This window comes from Leptodactylus fuscus, chromosome 9 (assembly GCF_031893055.1).
Source record: "Leptodactylus fuscus isolate aLepFus1 chromosome 9, aLepFus1.hap2, whole genome shotgun sequence".
Classification (NCBI taxonomy): domain Eukaryota; kingdom Metazoa; phylum Chordata; class Amphibia; order Anura; family Leptodactylidae; genus Leptodactylus; species Leptodactylus fuscus.
Window position 1 is genome coordinate 2,502,878 of NC_134273.1, and position 16,686 is coordinate 2,519,563.

The following is a 16,686-nucleotide window of genomic DNA, read 5'->3' on the forward strand; positions in this document are numbered from 1 at the left end:
GGAGGGAGTTTGGCGTTGGTGTTATGGCGGCCCCTGATCCCGGCTGTAGAGTGGCCGCTCCTGCCCCCGCACACACCCTACAAGATCAGCAGGTGCCGGGGTCACAGGTGAGTCTCTCTTAGGTCTGCGGCCACGTGAAGCGCAGCTCTGGAGCCTAGAACGCTGTGAGTCGTCTTCTCCCGTTGCATCCTGGGGTATTTTCTGCCCGGGCAATTTGGTTTTTGTTCTGTGGAGACTTTCCTGCTGTTTTTGACTTATTTGACCCTTTCCTGGAAATATTCCATTGCAGTTTATAATACTAAGGCAGGACATGGAGGAGGCCGGGGATGGGGGGGGGTGCACGTGGAGGAGGCCAGGGGAACGTGGTGGAGTCCGGGGGCACGTGGTGGAGGCCGGGGATGGGGGGGGGGCACGTGGGGGAGTCCGGGGGCACGTAGAGGAGGCCAGGGATGGGGTCAGGGGGGCACGTGGAGGAGGCCGGGGATGGGGGGGGCACGTGGTGGAGTCCGGGGCACGTGGTGGAGTCCGGAGGCACGTGGAGGAGGCCGGGGATGGGGGGGGGGGCACGTGGTGGAGTCCGGGGGCACGTGGAGGAGGCCGGGGATGGGGGGGGGGCACGTGGTGGAGTCCGGGGGCACGTAGAGGAGGCCAGGGATGGGGTCAGGGGGGCACGTAGAGGAGGCCAGGGATGGGGTCAGGGGGGCACGTGGAGGAGGCCGGGGATGGGGTCAGGGGGGCACGTGGAGGAGGCCGGGGATGGGGGGGGGGGGCACGTGGTGGAGTCCGGGGCACGTGGTGGAGTCCGGGGGCACGTGGAGGAGGCCAGGGATGGGGACATGATGGCCCTCCTATTCCCCCCCCCAACCCCCCCCCCTCCTTCCCCGCACAGGAGGGGGGGGGGGGCTGGTGACCCTTTGCACCGCTCATCCTGCCGGGTTTGCTGACATAACACTTCAGAATCACAATGCTCATGTGACGACTATGGGGTTTCCTGTCCATGAGCTGCAGGGGCTTTACTATGGAAGGGTTCCCTCTATGTTAGGATATCTGTATAATTTAGAAGTATTGAGGGCGGCATCACTGGGGCATCTGTAAGGGACGTCCTTATGTCGAGGTTGAGCTGGTGATGTGGGAGCGGCGGCCCATGTACTATGTGCTTAGGTTACCTGGTATGACCGCACACACCCAGTCACCGCTGCCCCTCCTTCACCCACCTGTGCCAGGCAAGACCAGGCCTGTCTGTGTGTATAGCGGCTGCCATTATAATGTCTACCTATTATACACACCGGGCCCCAGAGCCCTCGCTTTGTTTCTACCCCACTATTGAGTTTACAGACCAATTACTATGCCCTTATGGCTCGCCACCCAGCTTTCCCCAGCCATACATTCTGGCATTGGGGGTGTTAGTTGTAACTGGATTTCTATTCATGAACCAGGAGGCCCCGGATGACCGTGTTTATTTCATCAGTAATAATGTGAGATTTATGGGTGCAGTTTATGGGAAGAATGACAGATATACATCGGGGTCGCCCCGCAGCACCCGCACAATCTTTGCTATAAGTCCCCACACCACCGACTGTGATGAACATTTTTCCAGAGGTGATGCAAAGTTGAGGAACAAACAGGGAACTTGTGGCCTTGGAGATATTGTGCAAGTGTGGGCCGCAGCCAACAGGGCGGACACTGGTAGAGCATGATGGGAAGTGTAGTCCAGAGAGGCCCTGCACCGAAGAGCACCTGTATTTCAGAGGGACAGTAACCGGCGACCCACCCACTATAACAGTGCTGGAGTGGCCGAGATCAGTCACATGTGGAAGGGTCTCAGAATGGCAGATCTGTAACCTGGATGGAGATGGCTGATAACAGATAGTAATAGATTGTATTCTCCTGTCCTACAGTCGGCCTCTCCTCTCCTGACATGGCTGATAACAGATAGTAATAGATTGTATTCCCCTGTCCTACAGTCGGCCTCTCCTCTCCTGACATGGCTGATAACAGATAGTAATAGATTGTATTCCCCTGTCCTACAGTCGGCCTCTCCTCTCCTGACATGGCTGATAACAGATAGTAATAGATTGTATTCCCCTGTCCTACAGTCGGCCTCTCCTCTCCTGACATGGCTGATAACAGATAGTAATAGATTGTATTCTCCTGTCCTACAGTCGGCCTCTCCTGACATGGCTGATAACAGATAGTAATAGATTGTATTCTCCTGTCCTACAGTCGGCCTCTCCTGACATGGCTGATAACAGATAGTAATAGATTGTATTCTCCTGTCCTACAGTCGGCCTCTCCTCTCCTGACATGGCTGATAACAGATAGTAATAGATTGTATTCTCCTGTCCTACAGTCGGCCTCTCCTCTCCTGACATGGCTGATAACAGAGAGCAGTTGAGTCACTGCTGTGCGCTTGTACACAAGTATTACAGGTGTACTGCCCCCCTGTGGTTCCTCTCCGGTGCCATCTTCTGCTCCCTCTCATGTATACGTTGCGCCCGGGGCACATGGTGTTAGTCAGCCCTCAGTGTAATGTGAACTGACTTGAGGTCGGGCCGATCATTTGATTTGTGCTCAGGAGGGAATCGGCTCATTAACCCTTTCTGGACATTGCTGCATTTTAGGTTGAGTCACGGGGGGGGGGATAGGGGTTGTTAGAAGCTAGAACAGTTGGGTGAGGATCCCTGAGGAGCCGTCTTAGAGGTTTACACTGGATTTCACCTGTCTTGTGCTTTCTTTGCAGGTTGAGGTGAACATGGCGTCGTCTGTTCTGTGTGAGACCTTACACACCGGCCAGAAGATCCCGATCATCGGACTTGGCACTTGGAAGAGCGGCCCTGGCCAGGTGAGGACACGACTTAGTCACTGACCGATCGGCCGCCTCTGCTGGCGTATACCGATAGCAGGAAAACCCTTCAGGACATTAAGGCTTGTTCTGGCTCCCTGCATATTGTCACCCAACTTCCCCAGGACTCTGAATAGTAGATAACCCAGTGTATATCTCACTCAGCTTTCCCAGTGTCCTGGCCTCTCTTCAGGCGGTGTCGCTTTGGTCGTGCTCCCTCTCTGGCGCGGTCATTATTCCCGTCTCCGCTTTGATCTTCGTGTTTCCTGCTCTGGTTCAGAGGCCGCAGCTGTCAGATCAATAGCCCCGGTGAGGGGCAGCGCCAAGTGCGCACAATGCGGGCGCCGAATACATGAATAAGATCTGACGTGCAGCCCCTTATTATACCTGTGAGGGTCCCATCTGTACATTACAATGAGCGGCGCGCTACAGGCGGGGGACATTCACATCAGACACCATAAATTACTATCCTGTATTATACCCCAGAGCTGCACTCTCTCCGTATGCTCTGGTCGCTCAGTGCTCACACAGCGCCTGTTCTGGTGATGTGATAGATGACACCTTATTGCTCGCTCACTGCCGCCCTCCTCTGGCCCCCCTGGACATCAGTCTTCTCCAGTTCTGTCGCGATATTTCAGGCTGTGTCATGATCATGATAACAAAAAACTTAGCACATGAGAAGGAAGAAAAAACCTGGTGTTTATACTCCGTGTGATCCCAAATAGAGGCCGTCCATGAAAGATAACGTGATATACCAAGTACACCTATAGAAAAACCAAAAGGTAAAGACTCAGAATACGGACGTCATTACAGACCAAGACTCATAATGAATGAAATATACAAACTGTAATATCACCACAATATAAAAGTATACCAAATATATCATGCAAATGGCGACAGCAAATATACAGAAATGAACAGAAGTGTCCAATGTGCCCGAAATAGCAATAAAGTGCAGAAAATAGAGAGATGTCCATATGTAACCCTATAGCACATGGACCGAATGGTCAGCAATCCAGTGAGACCCAAATACAGAGGAGATACCAACAGGATTAGGTAGAGGTGTAGTATAGTACATTGTATATACAGACACAACAGGATTAGGTAGAGGTGTATAGTATATTGTATATACAGACACAACAGGATTAGGTAGAGGTGTAGTATAGTATATTGTATATACAGACACAACAGGATTAGGTAGAGGTGTAGTATAGTACATTGTATATACAGACACAACAGGATTAGGTAGAGGTGTATAGTATATTGTATATACAGACACAACAGGATTAGGTAGAGGTGTAGTATAGTACATTGTATATACAGACACAACAGGATTAGGTAGAGGTGTAGTACAGTACATTGTATATACAGACACAACAGGATTAGGTAGAGGTGTATAGTATATTGTATATACAGACACAACAGGATTAGGTAGAGGTGTAGTACAGTACATTGTATATACAGACACAACAGGATTAGGTAGAGGTGTAGTATAGTACATTGTATATACAGACACAACAGGATTAGGTAGAGGTGTAGTATAGTACATTGTATATACAGACACAACAGGATTAGGTAGAGGTGTATAGTATATTGTATATACAGACACAACAGGATTAGGTAGAGGTGTAGTATAGTATATTGTATATACAGACACAACAGGATTAGGTAGAGGTGTAGTATAGTACATTGTATATACAGACACAACAGGATTAGGTAGAGGTGTATAGTATATTGTATATACAGACACAACAGGATTAGGTAGAGGTGTAGTATAGTACATTGTATATACAGACACAACAGGATTAGGTAGAGGTGTAGTACAGTACATTGTATATACAGACACAACAGGATTAGGTAGAGGTGTAGTATAGTACATTGTATATACAGACACAACAGGATTAGGTAGAGCTGTAGTATAGTACATTGTATATACAGACACAACAGGATTAGGTAGAGGTGTAGTACAGTACATTGTATATACAGACACAACAGGATTAGGTAGAGGTGTAGTACAGTACATTGTATATACAGACACAACAGGATTAGGTAGAGGTGTAGTATAGTACATTGTATATACAGACACAACAGGATTAGGTAGAGGTGTAGTATAGTACCTTGTATATACAGACACAACAGGATTAGGTAGAGGTGTAGTATAGTACCTTGTATATACAGACACAACAGGATTAGGTAGAGGTGTAGTACAGTACATTGTATATACAGACACAACAGGATTAGGTAGAGGTGTAGTATAGTACCTTGTATATACAGACACAACAGGATTAGGTAGAGGTGTAGTACAGTACCTTGTATATACAGACACAACAGGATTAGGTAGAGCTGTAGTATAGTACATTGTATATACAGACACAACAGGATTAGGTAGAGGTGTAGTATAGTACATTGTATCTACAGACACAACAGGATTAGGTAGAGGTGTATAGTATATTGTATATACAGACACAACAGGATTAGGTAGAGGTGTAGTATAGTACATTGTATATACAGACACAACAGGATTAGGTAGAGGTGTAGTATAGTACATTGTATATACAGACACAACAGGATTAGGTAGAGGTGTAGTATAGTACATTGTATATACAGACAACAGGATTAGGTAGAGGTGTAGTACAGTATATTGTATATACAGACAACAGGATTAGGTAGAGGTGTATAGTATATTGTATATACAGACACAACAGGATTAGGTAGAGGTGTAGTATAGTACATTGTATATACAGACACAACAGGATTAGGTAGAGGTGTATAGTATATTGTATATACAGACACAACAGGATTAGGTAGAGGTGTAGTATAGTACATTGTATATACAGACACAACAGGATTAGGTAGAGGTGTAGTACAGTACATTGTATATACAGACACAACAGGATTAGGTAGAGGTGTAGTATAGTACATTGTATATACAGACACAACAGGATTAGGTAGAGCTGTAGTATAGTACATTGTATATACAGACACAACAGGATTAGGTAGAGGTGTAGTACAGTACATTGTATATACAGACACAACAGGATTAGGTAGAGGTGTAGTACAGTACATTGTATATACAGACACAACAGGATTAGGTAGAGGTGTAGTATAGTACATTGTATATACAGACACAACAGGATTAGGTAGAGGTGTAGTATAGTACCTTGTATATACAGACACAACAGGATTAGGTAGAGGTGTAGTATAGTACCTTGTATATACAGACACAACAGGATTAGGTAGAGGTGTAGTACAGTACATTGTATATACAGACACAACAGGATTAGGTAGAGGTGTAGTATAGTACCTTGTATATACAGACACAACAGGATTAGGTAGAGGTGTAGTACAGTACCTTGTATATACAGACACAACAGGATTAGGTAGAGCTGTAGTATAGTACATTGTATATACAGACACAACAGGATTAGGTAGAGGTGTAGTATAGTACATTGTATCTACAGACACAACAGGATTAGGTAGAGGTGTATAGTATATTGTATATACAGACACAACAGGATTAGGTAGAGGTGTAGTATAGTACATTGTATATACAGACACAACAGGATTAGGTAGAGGTGTAGTATAGTACATTGTATATACAGACAACAGGATTAGGTAGAGGTGTAGTACAGTATATTGTATATACAGACAACAGGATTAGGTAGAGGTGTATAGTATATTGTATATACAGACACAACAGGATTAGGTAGAGGTGTAGTATAGTACATTGTATATACAGACACAACAGGATTAGGTAGAGGTGTAGTATAGTACATTGTATATACAGACACAACAGGATTAGGTAGAGGTGTAGTATAGTACATTGTATATACAGACACAACAGGATTAGGTAGAGCTGTAGTATAGTACATTGTATATACAGACACAACAGGATTAGGTAGAGGTGTAGTACAGTATATTGTATATACAGACAACAGGATTAGGTAGAGGTGTAGTACAGTATATTGTATATACAGACAACAGGATTAGGTAGAGGTGTAGTACAGTATATTGTATATACAGACACAACAGGATTAGGTAGAGGTGTATAGTATATTGTATATACAGACACAACAGGATTAGGTAGAGGTGTATAGTATATTGTATATACAGACACAACAGGATTAGGTAGAGCTGTAGTATAGTAAATTCCCAGCCAAGGGAATCGGCTCTCTCACAGTCTTGCCTAAAAACACAGCCGTGAATAAAGAATGGGACCAGAATGTCCTCCAAGATCAACTTCTCCCAACCGTCCAAGAGCAGTTTGGCCACCAACAATGCCTTTTCCAGCATGATGGAGCACCTTGCCATAAAGCAAAGGGGAGAACTAAATGGCTCAGGGAACAAAACAGAGAGATTTTGGGTCCATGGCCTGGAAACTCCCCAGATCTTAATCCCATTGAGAACTTGTGGTCAATCATCAAGAGACGGGTGGACAAACAAAAACCTACAAATTCTGACAAAATGCAAGCATTGATTGTGCAAGAATGGACGGCTATCAGTCAGGATTTGGTCCAGAAGGTGATTGAGAGCATGCCAGGGAGAATTGCAGAGTCCTGAAGAAGAAGAAGGGGCAACACTGCAAATATTACACCGCTGCAGTAACTCCTTCTAACTGTCACTATAAGCTTTTATTACTCAGAATATGATTGCAATTCTATTTCTGTATGTGATAAAAACATCTGACAAACACAGAAACCAGAGGGAGCAGATCATGTGACAAGAGGAGATTTGTGGCATTCTCAATACTTTTGGCCATGACTGTATACCTCTACCTAATCCTGTTGTGTCTGTATATACAATGTACTATACTACAGCTCTACCTAATCCTGTTGTGTCTGTATATACAATATACTGTACTACACCTCTACCTAATCCTGTTGTGTCTGTATATACAATGTACTATACTACACCTCTACCTAATCCTGTTGTGTCTGTATATACAAGGTACTATACTACAGCTCTACCTAATCCTGTTGTGTCTGTATATACAATATACTATACACCTCTACCTAATCCTGTTGTGTCTGTATATACAATGTACTATACTACAGCTCTACCTAATCCTGTTGTGTCTGTATATACAATATACTATACTACACCTCTACCTAATCCTGTTGTGTCTGTATATACAATATACTATACACCTCTACCTAATCCTGTTGTGTCTGTATATACAATGTACTATACACCTCTACCTAATCCTGTTGTGTCTGTATATACAATGTACTATACTACAGCTCTACCTAATCCTGTTGTGTCTGTATATACAATGTACTATACTACAGCTCTACCTAATCCTGTTGTGTCTGTATATACAATGTACTGTACTACACCTCTACCTAATCCTGTTGTCTGTATATACAATGTACTATACTACACCTCTACCTAATCCTGTTGTCTGTATATACAATATACTATACACCTCTACCTAATCCTGTTGTGTCTGTATATACAATGTACTATACTACACCTCTACCTAATCCTGTTGTGTCTGTATATACAAGTTACTATACTACACCTCTACCTAATCCTGTTGTGTCTGTATATACAATGTACTATACTACACCTCTACCTAATCTTGTTGTGTCTGTATATACAATATACTGTACTACACCTCTACCTAATCCTGTTGTGTCTGTATATACAATGTACTATACTCCAGCTCTACCTAATCCTGTTGTGTCTGTATATACAAGTTACTATACTCCAGCTCTACCTAATCCTGTTGTGTCTGTATATACAATGTACTATACTACACCTCTACCTAATCCTGTTGTGTCTGTATATACAATGTACTATACTACACCTCTACCTAATCCTGTTGTGTCTGTATATACAATGTACTATACTACACCTCTACCTAATCCTGTTGTGTCTGTATATACAATGTACTGTACTACACCTCTACCTAATCCTGTTGTGTCTGTATATACAATGTACTATACTACACCTCTACCTAATCCTGTTGTGTCTGTATATACAATATACTATACACCTCTATCTAATCCTGTTGTGTCTGTATATACAATGTACTATACTACACCTCTATCTAATCCTGTTGTGTCTGTATATACAATGTACTATACTACACCTCTACCTAATCCTGTTGTGTCTGTATATACAATGTACTATACTACACCTCTACCTAATCCTGTTGTCTGTATATACAATATACTGTACTACACCTCTACCTAATCCTGTTGTGTCTGTATATACAATGTACTATACTACACCTCTACCTAATCCTGTTGTGTCTGTATATACAATGTACTATACTACACCTCTACCTAATCCTGTTGTGTCTGTATATACAATGTACTATACTACACCTCTACCTAATCCTGTTGTGTCTGTATATACAATGTACTATACTACACCTCTACCTAATCCTGTTGTGTCTGTATATACAATATACTATACACCTCTACCTAATCCTGTTGTCTGTATATACAATATACTGTACTACACCTCTACCTAATCCTGTTGTGTCTGTATATACAATGTACTATACTACACCTCTACCTAATCCTGTTGTGTCTGTATATACAATGTACTATACTACACCTCTACCTAATCCTGTTGTGTCTGTATATACAATGTACTATACTACACCTCTACCTAATCCTGTTGTGTCTGTATATACAATGTACTATACTACACCTCTACCTAATCCTGTTGTGTCTGTATATACAATGTACTGTACTACACCTCTACCTAATCCTGTTGTGTCTGTATATACAATATACTGTACTACAGCTCTACCTAATCCTGTTGTGTCTGTATATACAATATACTATACACCTCTACCTAATCCTGTTGTGTCTGTATATACAATGTACTATACTACACCTCTACCTAATCCTGTTGTGTCTGTATATACAATGTACTATACTACACCTCTACCTAATCCTGTTGTGTCTGTATATACAATGTACTGTACTACACCTCTACCTAATCCTGTTGTGTCTGTATATACAATATACTATACTACAGCTCTACCTAATCCTGTTGTGTCTGTATATACAATATACTATACACCTCTACCTAATCCTGTTGTGTCTGTATATACAATGTACTATACTACACCTCTACCTAATCCTGTTGTGTCTGTATATACAATGTACTATACTACACCTCTACCTAATCCTGTTGTGTCTGTATATACAATGTACTGTACTACACCTCTACCTAATCCTGTTGTGTCTGTATATACAATGTACTATACTACAGCTCTACCTAATCCTGTTGTGTCTGTATATACAATGTACTATACTACACCTCTACCTAATCCTGTTGTGTCTGTATATACAATGTACTATACTACACCTCTACCTAATCCTGTTGTCTGTATATACAATGTACTATACTACACCTCTACCTAATCCTGTTGTGTCTGTATATACAATGTACTGTACTACACCTCTACCTAATCCTGTTGTGTCTGTATATACAATATACTATACTACACCTCTATCTAATCCTGTTGTGTCTGTATATACAATATACTATACTACAGCTCTACCTAATCCTGTTGTGTCTGTATATACAATGTACTATACTACAGCTCTACCTAATCCTGTTGTCTGTATATACAATGTACTATACTACACCTCTACCTAATCCTGTTGTCTGTATATACAATATACTATACACCTCTACCTAATCCTGTTGTGTCTGTATATACAATGTACTATACTACACCTCTACCTAATCCTGTTGTGTCTGTATATACAATGTACTATACTACACCTCTACCTAATCCTGTTGTGTCTGTATATACAATGTACTATACTACACCTCTACCTAATCCTGTTGTGTCTGTATATACAATGTACTGTACTACACCTCTACCTAATCCTGTTGTGTCTGTATATACAATGTACTATACTACACCTCTACCTAATCCTGTTGTGTCTGTATATACAATATACTATACAACTCTACCTAATCCTGTTGTGTCTGTATATACAATGTACTGTACTACACCTCTACCTAATCCTGTTGTGTCTGTATATACAATGTACTATACTACACCTCTACCTAATCCTGTTGTGTCTGTATATACAATGTACTATACTACACCTCTACCTAATCCTGTTGTGTCTGTATATACAATGTACTATACTACACCTCTACCTAATCCTGTTGTGTCTGTATATACAATGTACTATACTACACCTCTACCTAATCCTGTTGTGTCTGTATATACAATGTACTATACTACACCTCTACCTAATCCTGTTGGTATCTCCTCTGTATTTGGGTCTCACTGGATTGCTGACCATTCGGTCCATGTGCTATAGGGTTACATATGTCCATCTCTCTATTTTCTGCACTTTATTGCTATTTCGGGCACATTGGACACTTCTGCTCATTTCTGTATATTTGCTGTCGCCATTTGCATGATATATTTGGTATACTTTTATATTGTGGTGATATTACAGTTTGTATATTTCATTCATTATGAGTCTTGGTCTGTAATGACCTCCGTATTCTGAGTCTTTACCTTTCTTTTGGTTTTTCTATGTGTGTCATGATCGTGTCTAATCTTCCTCCTATCAGTGATCGCCCTCTGGTGGTGAAATGAATGTACTGCTCAAGCAGGGGAGCCCCCATAGTAGTCCTGCAGACCTCATGGCTCCAGTCGCGGGGTGTTGTTTCTTCCGCTGACTGTAGATGGCGCCTCCAGAAGATTGTGTATGTCTGTCTGTGAGTCTCTGGTTTGTCCCATAATCCCCCTGTGTATCACGGACTGTTCTGCTGACAGGTGAGAGATGCCGTAAAATACGCGCTGAGCATTGGATATCGTCACATAGACTGCGCCTCCGTGTACGGAAACGAGACAGAAGTGGGAGAAGCCATTACGGAGAGTCTCTCCTCTGATGCGGTAAACTTTGGGGATTTGCAGATTCCTGCCAGTTGTTTTTTGCATGTAGATGATAACACGATCCTGGCTGTCACTTGCAGGGGTTAAAAAGAGAAGACATTTTTGTCACCTCCAAGCTGTGGAATAACAAACATCACCCGGAGGATGTGGAGGGGGCGCTGAAGAAGACCCTGAAAGATCTGCAGCTCAACTACCTGGACTTGTACCTCATGCACTGGCCCTACGCCTTCAAGTTAGTCTGCCATAGAAACCCCAACATAAATGGAAGGTGGATGGGCCGGAGGGGTAGAGGTGGAGAATGGACAGGCCCAGGGGGCAAGTGGAGGATGGAGTGGTGAGATAGGACTGGAGGATGGATGGGCCTGGGGGCCACTGTTGGGTGGATGGGCCAGGCCGGGGGTTGAAAGATGGATTGATGGGCTGGAGGATGAATGGTCTAGAGATTATGGACAGGATCGGTGGGCTGGGGAATCGGGGATGGCTGGGCCAGAGGGCAATAGAATGGATGGGCTACAAATAATGGATAGTGAGAAATGAATTCTGGGAATATCCCAGACACATGGCGGAGGAAACTGCAGGATCCACTAATCCTCCTCCATGTTTCAGGAGAGGAGATAACATCTTTCCACAAAACCCAGATGGCTCCCTGCAGTACGACTACATGGACTACAAGGAGACCTGGAAGGCCATGGAGCAGCTGGTGGAGAAGGGTCTGACCAAGGCCATCGGTCTGTCCAACTTCAACAAAAAGCAGATAGAAGACGTGCTGAGCATCGCTGCTGTGAAGCCGGCCGTGCTGCAGGTAGGTGTGGCCCCAGTAGAAAGGGGTCTGTGCCTGGTGTGTGGCCCTCGCCTCATGGGGATGCCTCTTGTGTACAGGTGGAGTGTCACCCATACCTGGCCCAGAATGAGCTCATCGCTTACTGTCACAAGAACGGCCTGGTTTTTACTGGTTACAGCCCGCTCGGATCTCCGGATCGCAGCTGGAGGAAACCCGAGGATCCGGTGCTGCTGGAGGAGCCCTCCATCGTGGAGATGGCAACGAAGTACAACAAGTCCGGGGCCCAGATCCTTCTCAGGTAAACGGTGGGAAGACAGCAAGAGAAGAAATGTGTCACGTAGTGGTGTGGCCCCGGGCTGTAGAGATTACCGGCGTGTGGCCCCGGGCTGTAGAGATTACCGGCGTGTGGCCCCGGGCTGTAGAGATTACCGGCGTGTGGCCCCGGGCTGTAGAGATTTCACACCTTTCTTATGCTGCAGGTGGCAGGTGCAGAGAAAAGTCGTCACCATCCCGAAAAGCGTCACCCCGTCCCGGATCCTGCAGAACTTTCAGGTGAGCGGTCACGGTGCTTGTCGTATATATGACTCGCCCCTTCAGCAGCTGGGACACTACAACATCCAGCAGGTCCCGCTGTCATCAGAGCATATTAGGAGTTGAAGTCTTGAGCTGCTGGAGAGTCGCAGGTTCTTGTGGGACATCAGCCGCCGGGCCCCTATGTCACCTTACTGACCGGTTTTCTTCTGCCTTTGAGGTGGGGCTCGCCAGGTCCCATTAAATAGATGTAATCATGTTGCAGTGGCCTCACGGATTGGGTTGGGCTAGAGCCTTCACCGCTGGATCCCGGTCACATCAGTCTGTACCTGCGGCCGGGCTGTGCCAGGGTCAGATATGAGTGGACGGTGACTTGTACCCATACCAGGGGTGGCGCTGTGCACCCTCTCCTCACAGCTCCTCTTGTTTCCTGCCAGGTGTTTGATTTCTGCCTGACAGATGAGGAGATGAAGCAGATCGGAGCCCTGAACAAGAACTGGAGATACATCATTCCCTTAATTACTGTGAGTCTGCCGAAAACTGGGGGGTCCGGGGGAGACCTGGGAAATACTTCCATGTGACATATAGAAGTGATAGCTGGTCACTGCTTTCTCTGTGGTGCCCACTGCTCTGGTTATTGCATGGCCTTGTGGCGCCCACTGCTCTGGTCTTTGCTTGTCTCTTGGTGCCCACTGCTCTGGTCTTTTCTTGCCCTGTGGCGCCCACTGCTCTGGTCTTTTCTTGCCCTGTGGCGCCCACTGCTCTGGTCTTTGCTTGTCTCTTGGTGCCCACTGCTCTGGTCTTTTCTTGCCCTGTGGTGCCCACTGCTCTGGTCTTTGCTTGTATTTTGGTGCCCACTGCTCTGGTCATCGCTTGCCTTGTGCCCACTGTTCTGGTCTTTGCTTCTCTTTTGGTGCCCACTGCTCTGGTCATCGCTTGCCTTGTGCCCACTGCTCTGGTCTTTGCTTGTCTCTTGGTGCCCACTGCTCTGGTCTTTGCTTGTATTTTGGTGCCCACTGCTCTGGTCATCGCTTGCCTTGTGCCCACTGTTCTGGTCTTTGCTTCTCTTTTGGTGCCCACTGCTCTGGTCATCACTTGCCTTGTGCCCACTGCTCTGGTCTTTGCTTGTCTCTTGGTGCCCACTGCTCTGGTCTTTTCTTACCCTGTGGTGCCTGCTGCTCTAGTCATCGCTTGCCTTATGCCTACTGCTCTGGTCCTTGCTTGCCCCCTGGCGCCCTTTTTCCAGACCCCATTCCACTCCCTTCCCAATTCTCCTCAATCACACCAGTTGTTTCTTTGCAGGTGGCGGGTAAGTCGGTCCCCCGGGACGCCGGACACCCCTTGTATCCATTCAATGACCCGTACTAAGTGGCCGTCGCTTCGCCAGTCTCTGCCGTATTCGGTGTCCAATAAATCTTCATCTTGTGGCGAATGTTTTGTGGTTTATTTTTTGCCGTTCTATAAATTAGAGATCAAGAAGATGAAAGTAATGGGGGAGGGGGGTCAGCTGTTCCTTACCGAGGATGGCACAGCCAAGATGTCTGAAGGAATTGCCCGTGTCGCATCATTGTCTTCTCACCATGCTATGTATGGCAGGGCGGGGCGGGGAGGGCTGAAGCTCATCCATGGTTTCATCATTTTTAAGGCCTCTGCTTGCTGTAAGTGAACAGGAACAATCAGAGGCGGAAAACCTGGGCAGACCTGATACATAGTAACAGACCGAAGCTGTGCGTGGTATCAGACTAAGCAATCGTCTATGGCCTGCAGACTGATACATAGTAACGGACCGAAGCTGTGCGTGGTATCAGACTAAGCAATCGTCTATGGCCTGCAGACTGATACATAGTAACGGACAGAAGCTGTGAGTGGTATCATACTAAGTAATCGTCTATGGCCCGCAGACTGATACATAGTAACGGACAGAAGCTGTGAGTGGTATCACACTAAGTAATCGTCTATGGCCCGCAGACTGATACATAGTAACGGACAGAAGCTGTGAGTGGTATCAGACTAAGTAATCGTCTATGACCCGCAGACTGATACATAGTAACGGACAGAAGCTGTGAGTGGTATCATACTAAGTAATCGTCTATGGCCCGCAGACTGATACATAGTAACGGACCGAAGCTGTGAGTGGTATCATACTAAGTAATCGTCTATGACCCGCAGACTGATACATAGTAACGGACAGAAGCTGTGAGTGGTATCATACTAAGTAATCGTCTATGACCCGCAGACTGATACATAGTAACGGACAGAAGCTGTGAGTGGTATCATACTAAGTAATCGTCTATGACCCGCAGACTGATACATAGTAACGGACAGAAGCTGTGAGTGGTATCATACTAAGTAATCGTCTATGACCCGCAGACTGATACATAGTAACGGACAGAAGCTGTGAGTGGTATCATACTAAGTAATCGTCTATGACCCGCAGACTGATACATAGTAACGGACAGAAGCTGTGAGTGGTATCATACTAAGTAATCGTCTATGACCCGCAGACTGATACATAGTATCAAATCAGATGAGACCAGAGCGTGGAGGATTGCACTGATACTGTGTAACAAACCCTCAGCTTGGAGAAGTATCAGATCGGGGCAATATAAATAATGTTCTATTCACTGAACTACAAGTAACAGAACAGGGTAAATGTCCACAAGGTCGTCAGCAACTTCTCCATCATCGCCTCCCACCATTATCATTTTATTTCTAAGCCTCGCTCCTGTTTTTCGGGGCCATTTTGCCTCCAGGGGGTGCTCATCTCCTCATATACCCAAGTCTGTGAAGATGGGAATAATCATCCATGTGAAATGAAGGGAATGTAGTGCAGCCGTGTGAACAGCGACCAAACACCCGAAAAAGCAGAACGTGGGATCTCCTGACAACCGCGGAAACATGGTAGTCAGACACACGGGAGGTCAGGCGCAGGGGCGGTCGTGCACAGGGGTGGTCAGGCACAGGGGCGGTCGTGCACAGAGGTGGTCAGGCACAGGGGTGGTCAGGCACAGGGGCGGTCGTGCACAGGGGTGGTCAGGCACAGGGGCGGTCGTGCACAGGGGCGGTCGTGCACAGGGGCGGTCGTGCACAGGGGCGGTCAGGCACACTGGCAGGCACAGGGGCGGTCAGGTACAGGGGCGGTCGTGCACAGGGGTGGTCAGGCACAGGGGTGGTCGTGCACAGGGGCGGTCGGGCACAGGGGCGGTCGTGCACAGGGGCGGTCAGGCACAGGGGTGGTCGTGCACAGGGGCGGTCGGGCACAGGGGCGGTCAGGCGCAGGGGCGGTCGTGCACAGGGGTGGTCAGGCACACTGGCAGGCACAGGGGCGGTCAGGTTCAGGGGCGGTCGGGCACAGGGTCAGGCGCAGGGGTGGTCGTGCACAGGGGCGGTCAGGCACAGGGGTGGTCGTGCACAGGGGTGGTCAGGCACAGGGGCGGTCGTGCACAGGGGCGGTCGGGCACAGGGGCGGTCGGGCACAGGGGTGGTCGTGCACACTGGCAGGCACAGGGGCGGTCAGGCACAGGGGCGGTCGGGCACAGGGGTGGTCAGGCACACTGGCAGGCACAGGGGCGGTCAGGCACACTGGCAGGCACAGGGGTGGTCAGGCACAGGGGCGGTCGGGCACAGGGGCGGTCGGGCACA

The 16,686-nt window shown here is 46.2% G+C and overlaps 1 protein-coding gene across 1 annotated transcript; it reads left to right on the top strand.

Annotated features, from left to right (window-relative positions):
- The first annotated feature begins 2,742 nt into the window (after positions 1-2,742).
- On the top strand, positions 2,743-14,476 carry AKR1A1 (aldo-keto reductase family 1 member A1). Its single transcript, XM_075287559.1, has 8 exons — positions 2,743-2,842; positions 11,613-11,732; positions 11,813-11,964; positions 12,339-12,534; positions 12,612-12,811; positions 12,993-13,065; positions 13,482-13,568; positions 14,347-14,476. The coding sequence occupies exons 1-8, from the start codon at positions 2,753-2,755 to the stop codon at positions 14,410-14,412; spliced, it is 984 nt and encodes a 327-aa protein (XP_075143660.1). The 5' UTR covers positions 2,743-2,752; the 3' UTR covers positions 14,413-14,476.
- The last annotated feature ends 2,210 nt before the right edge of the window (positions 14,477-16,686 follow it).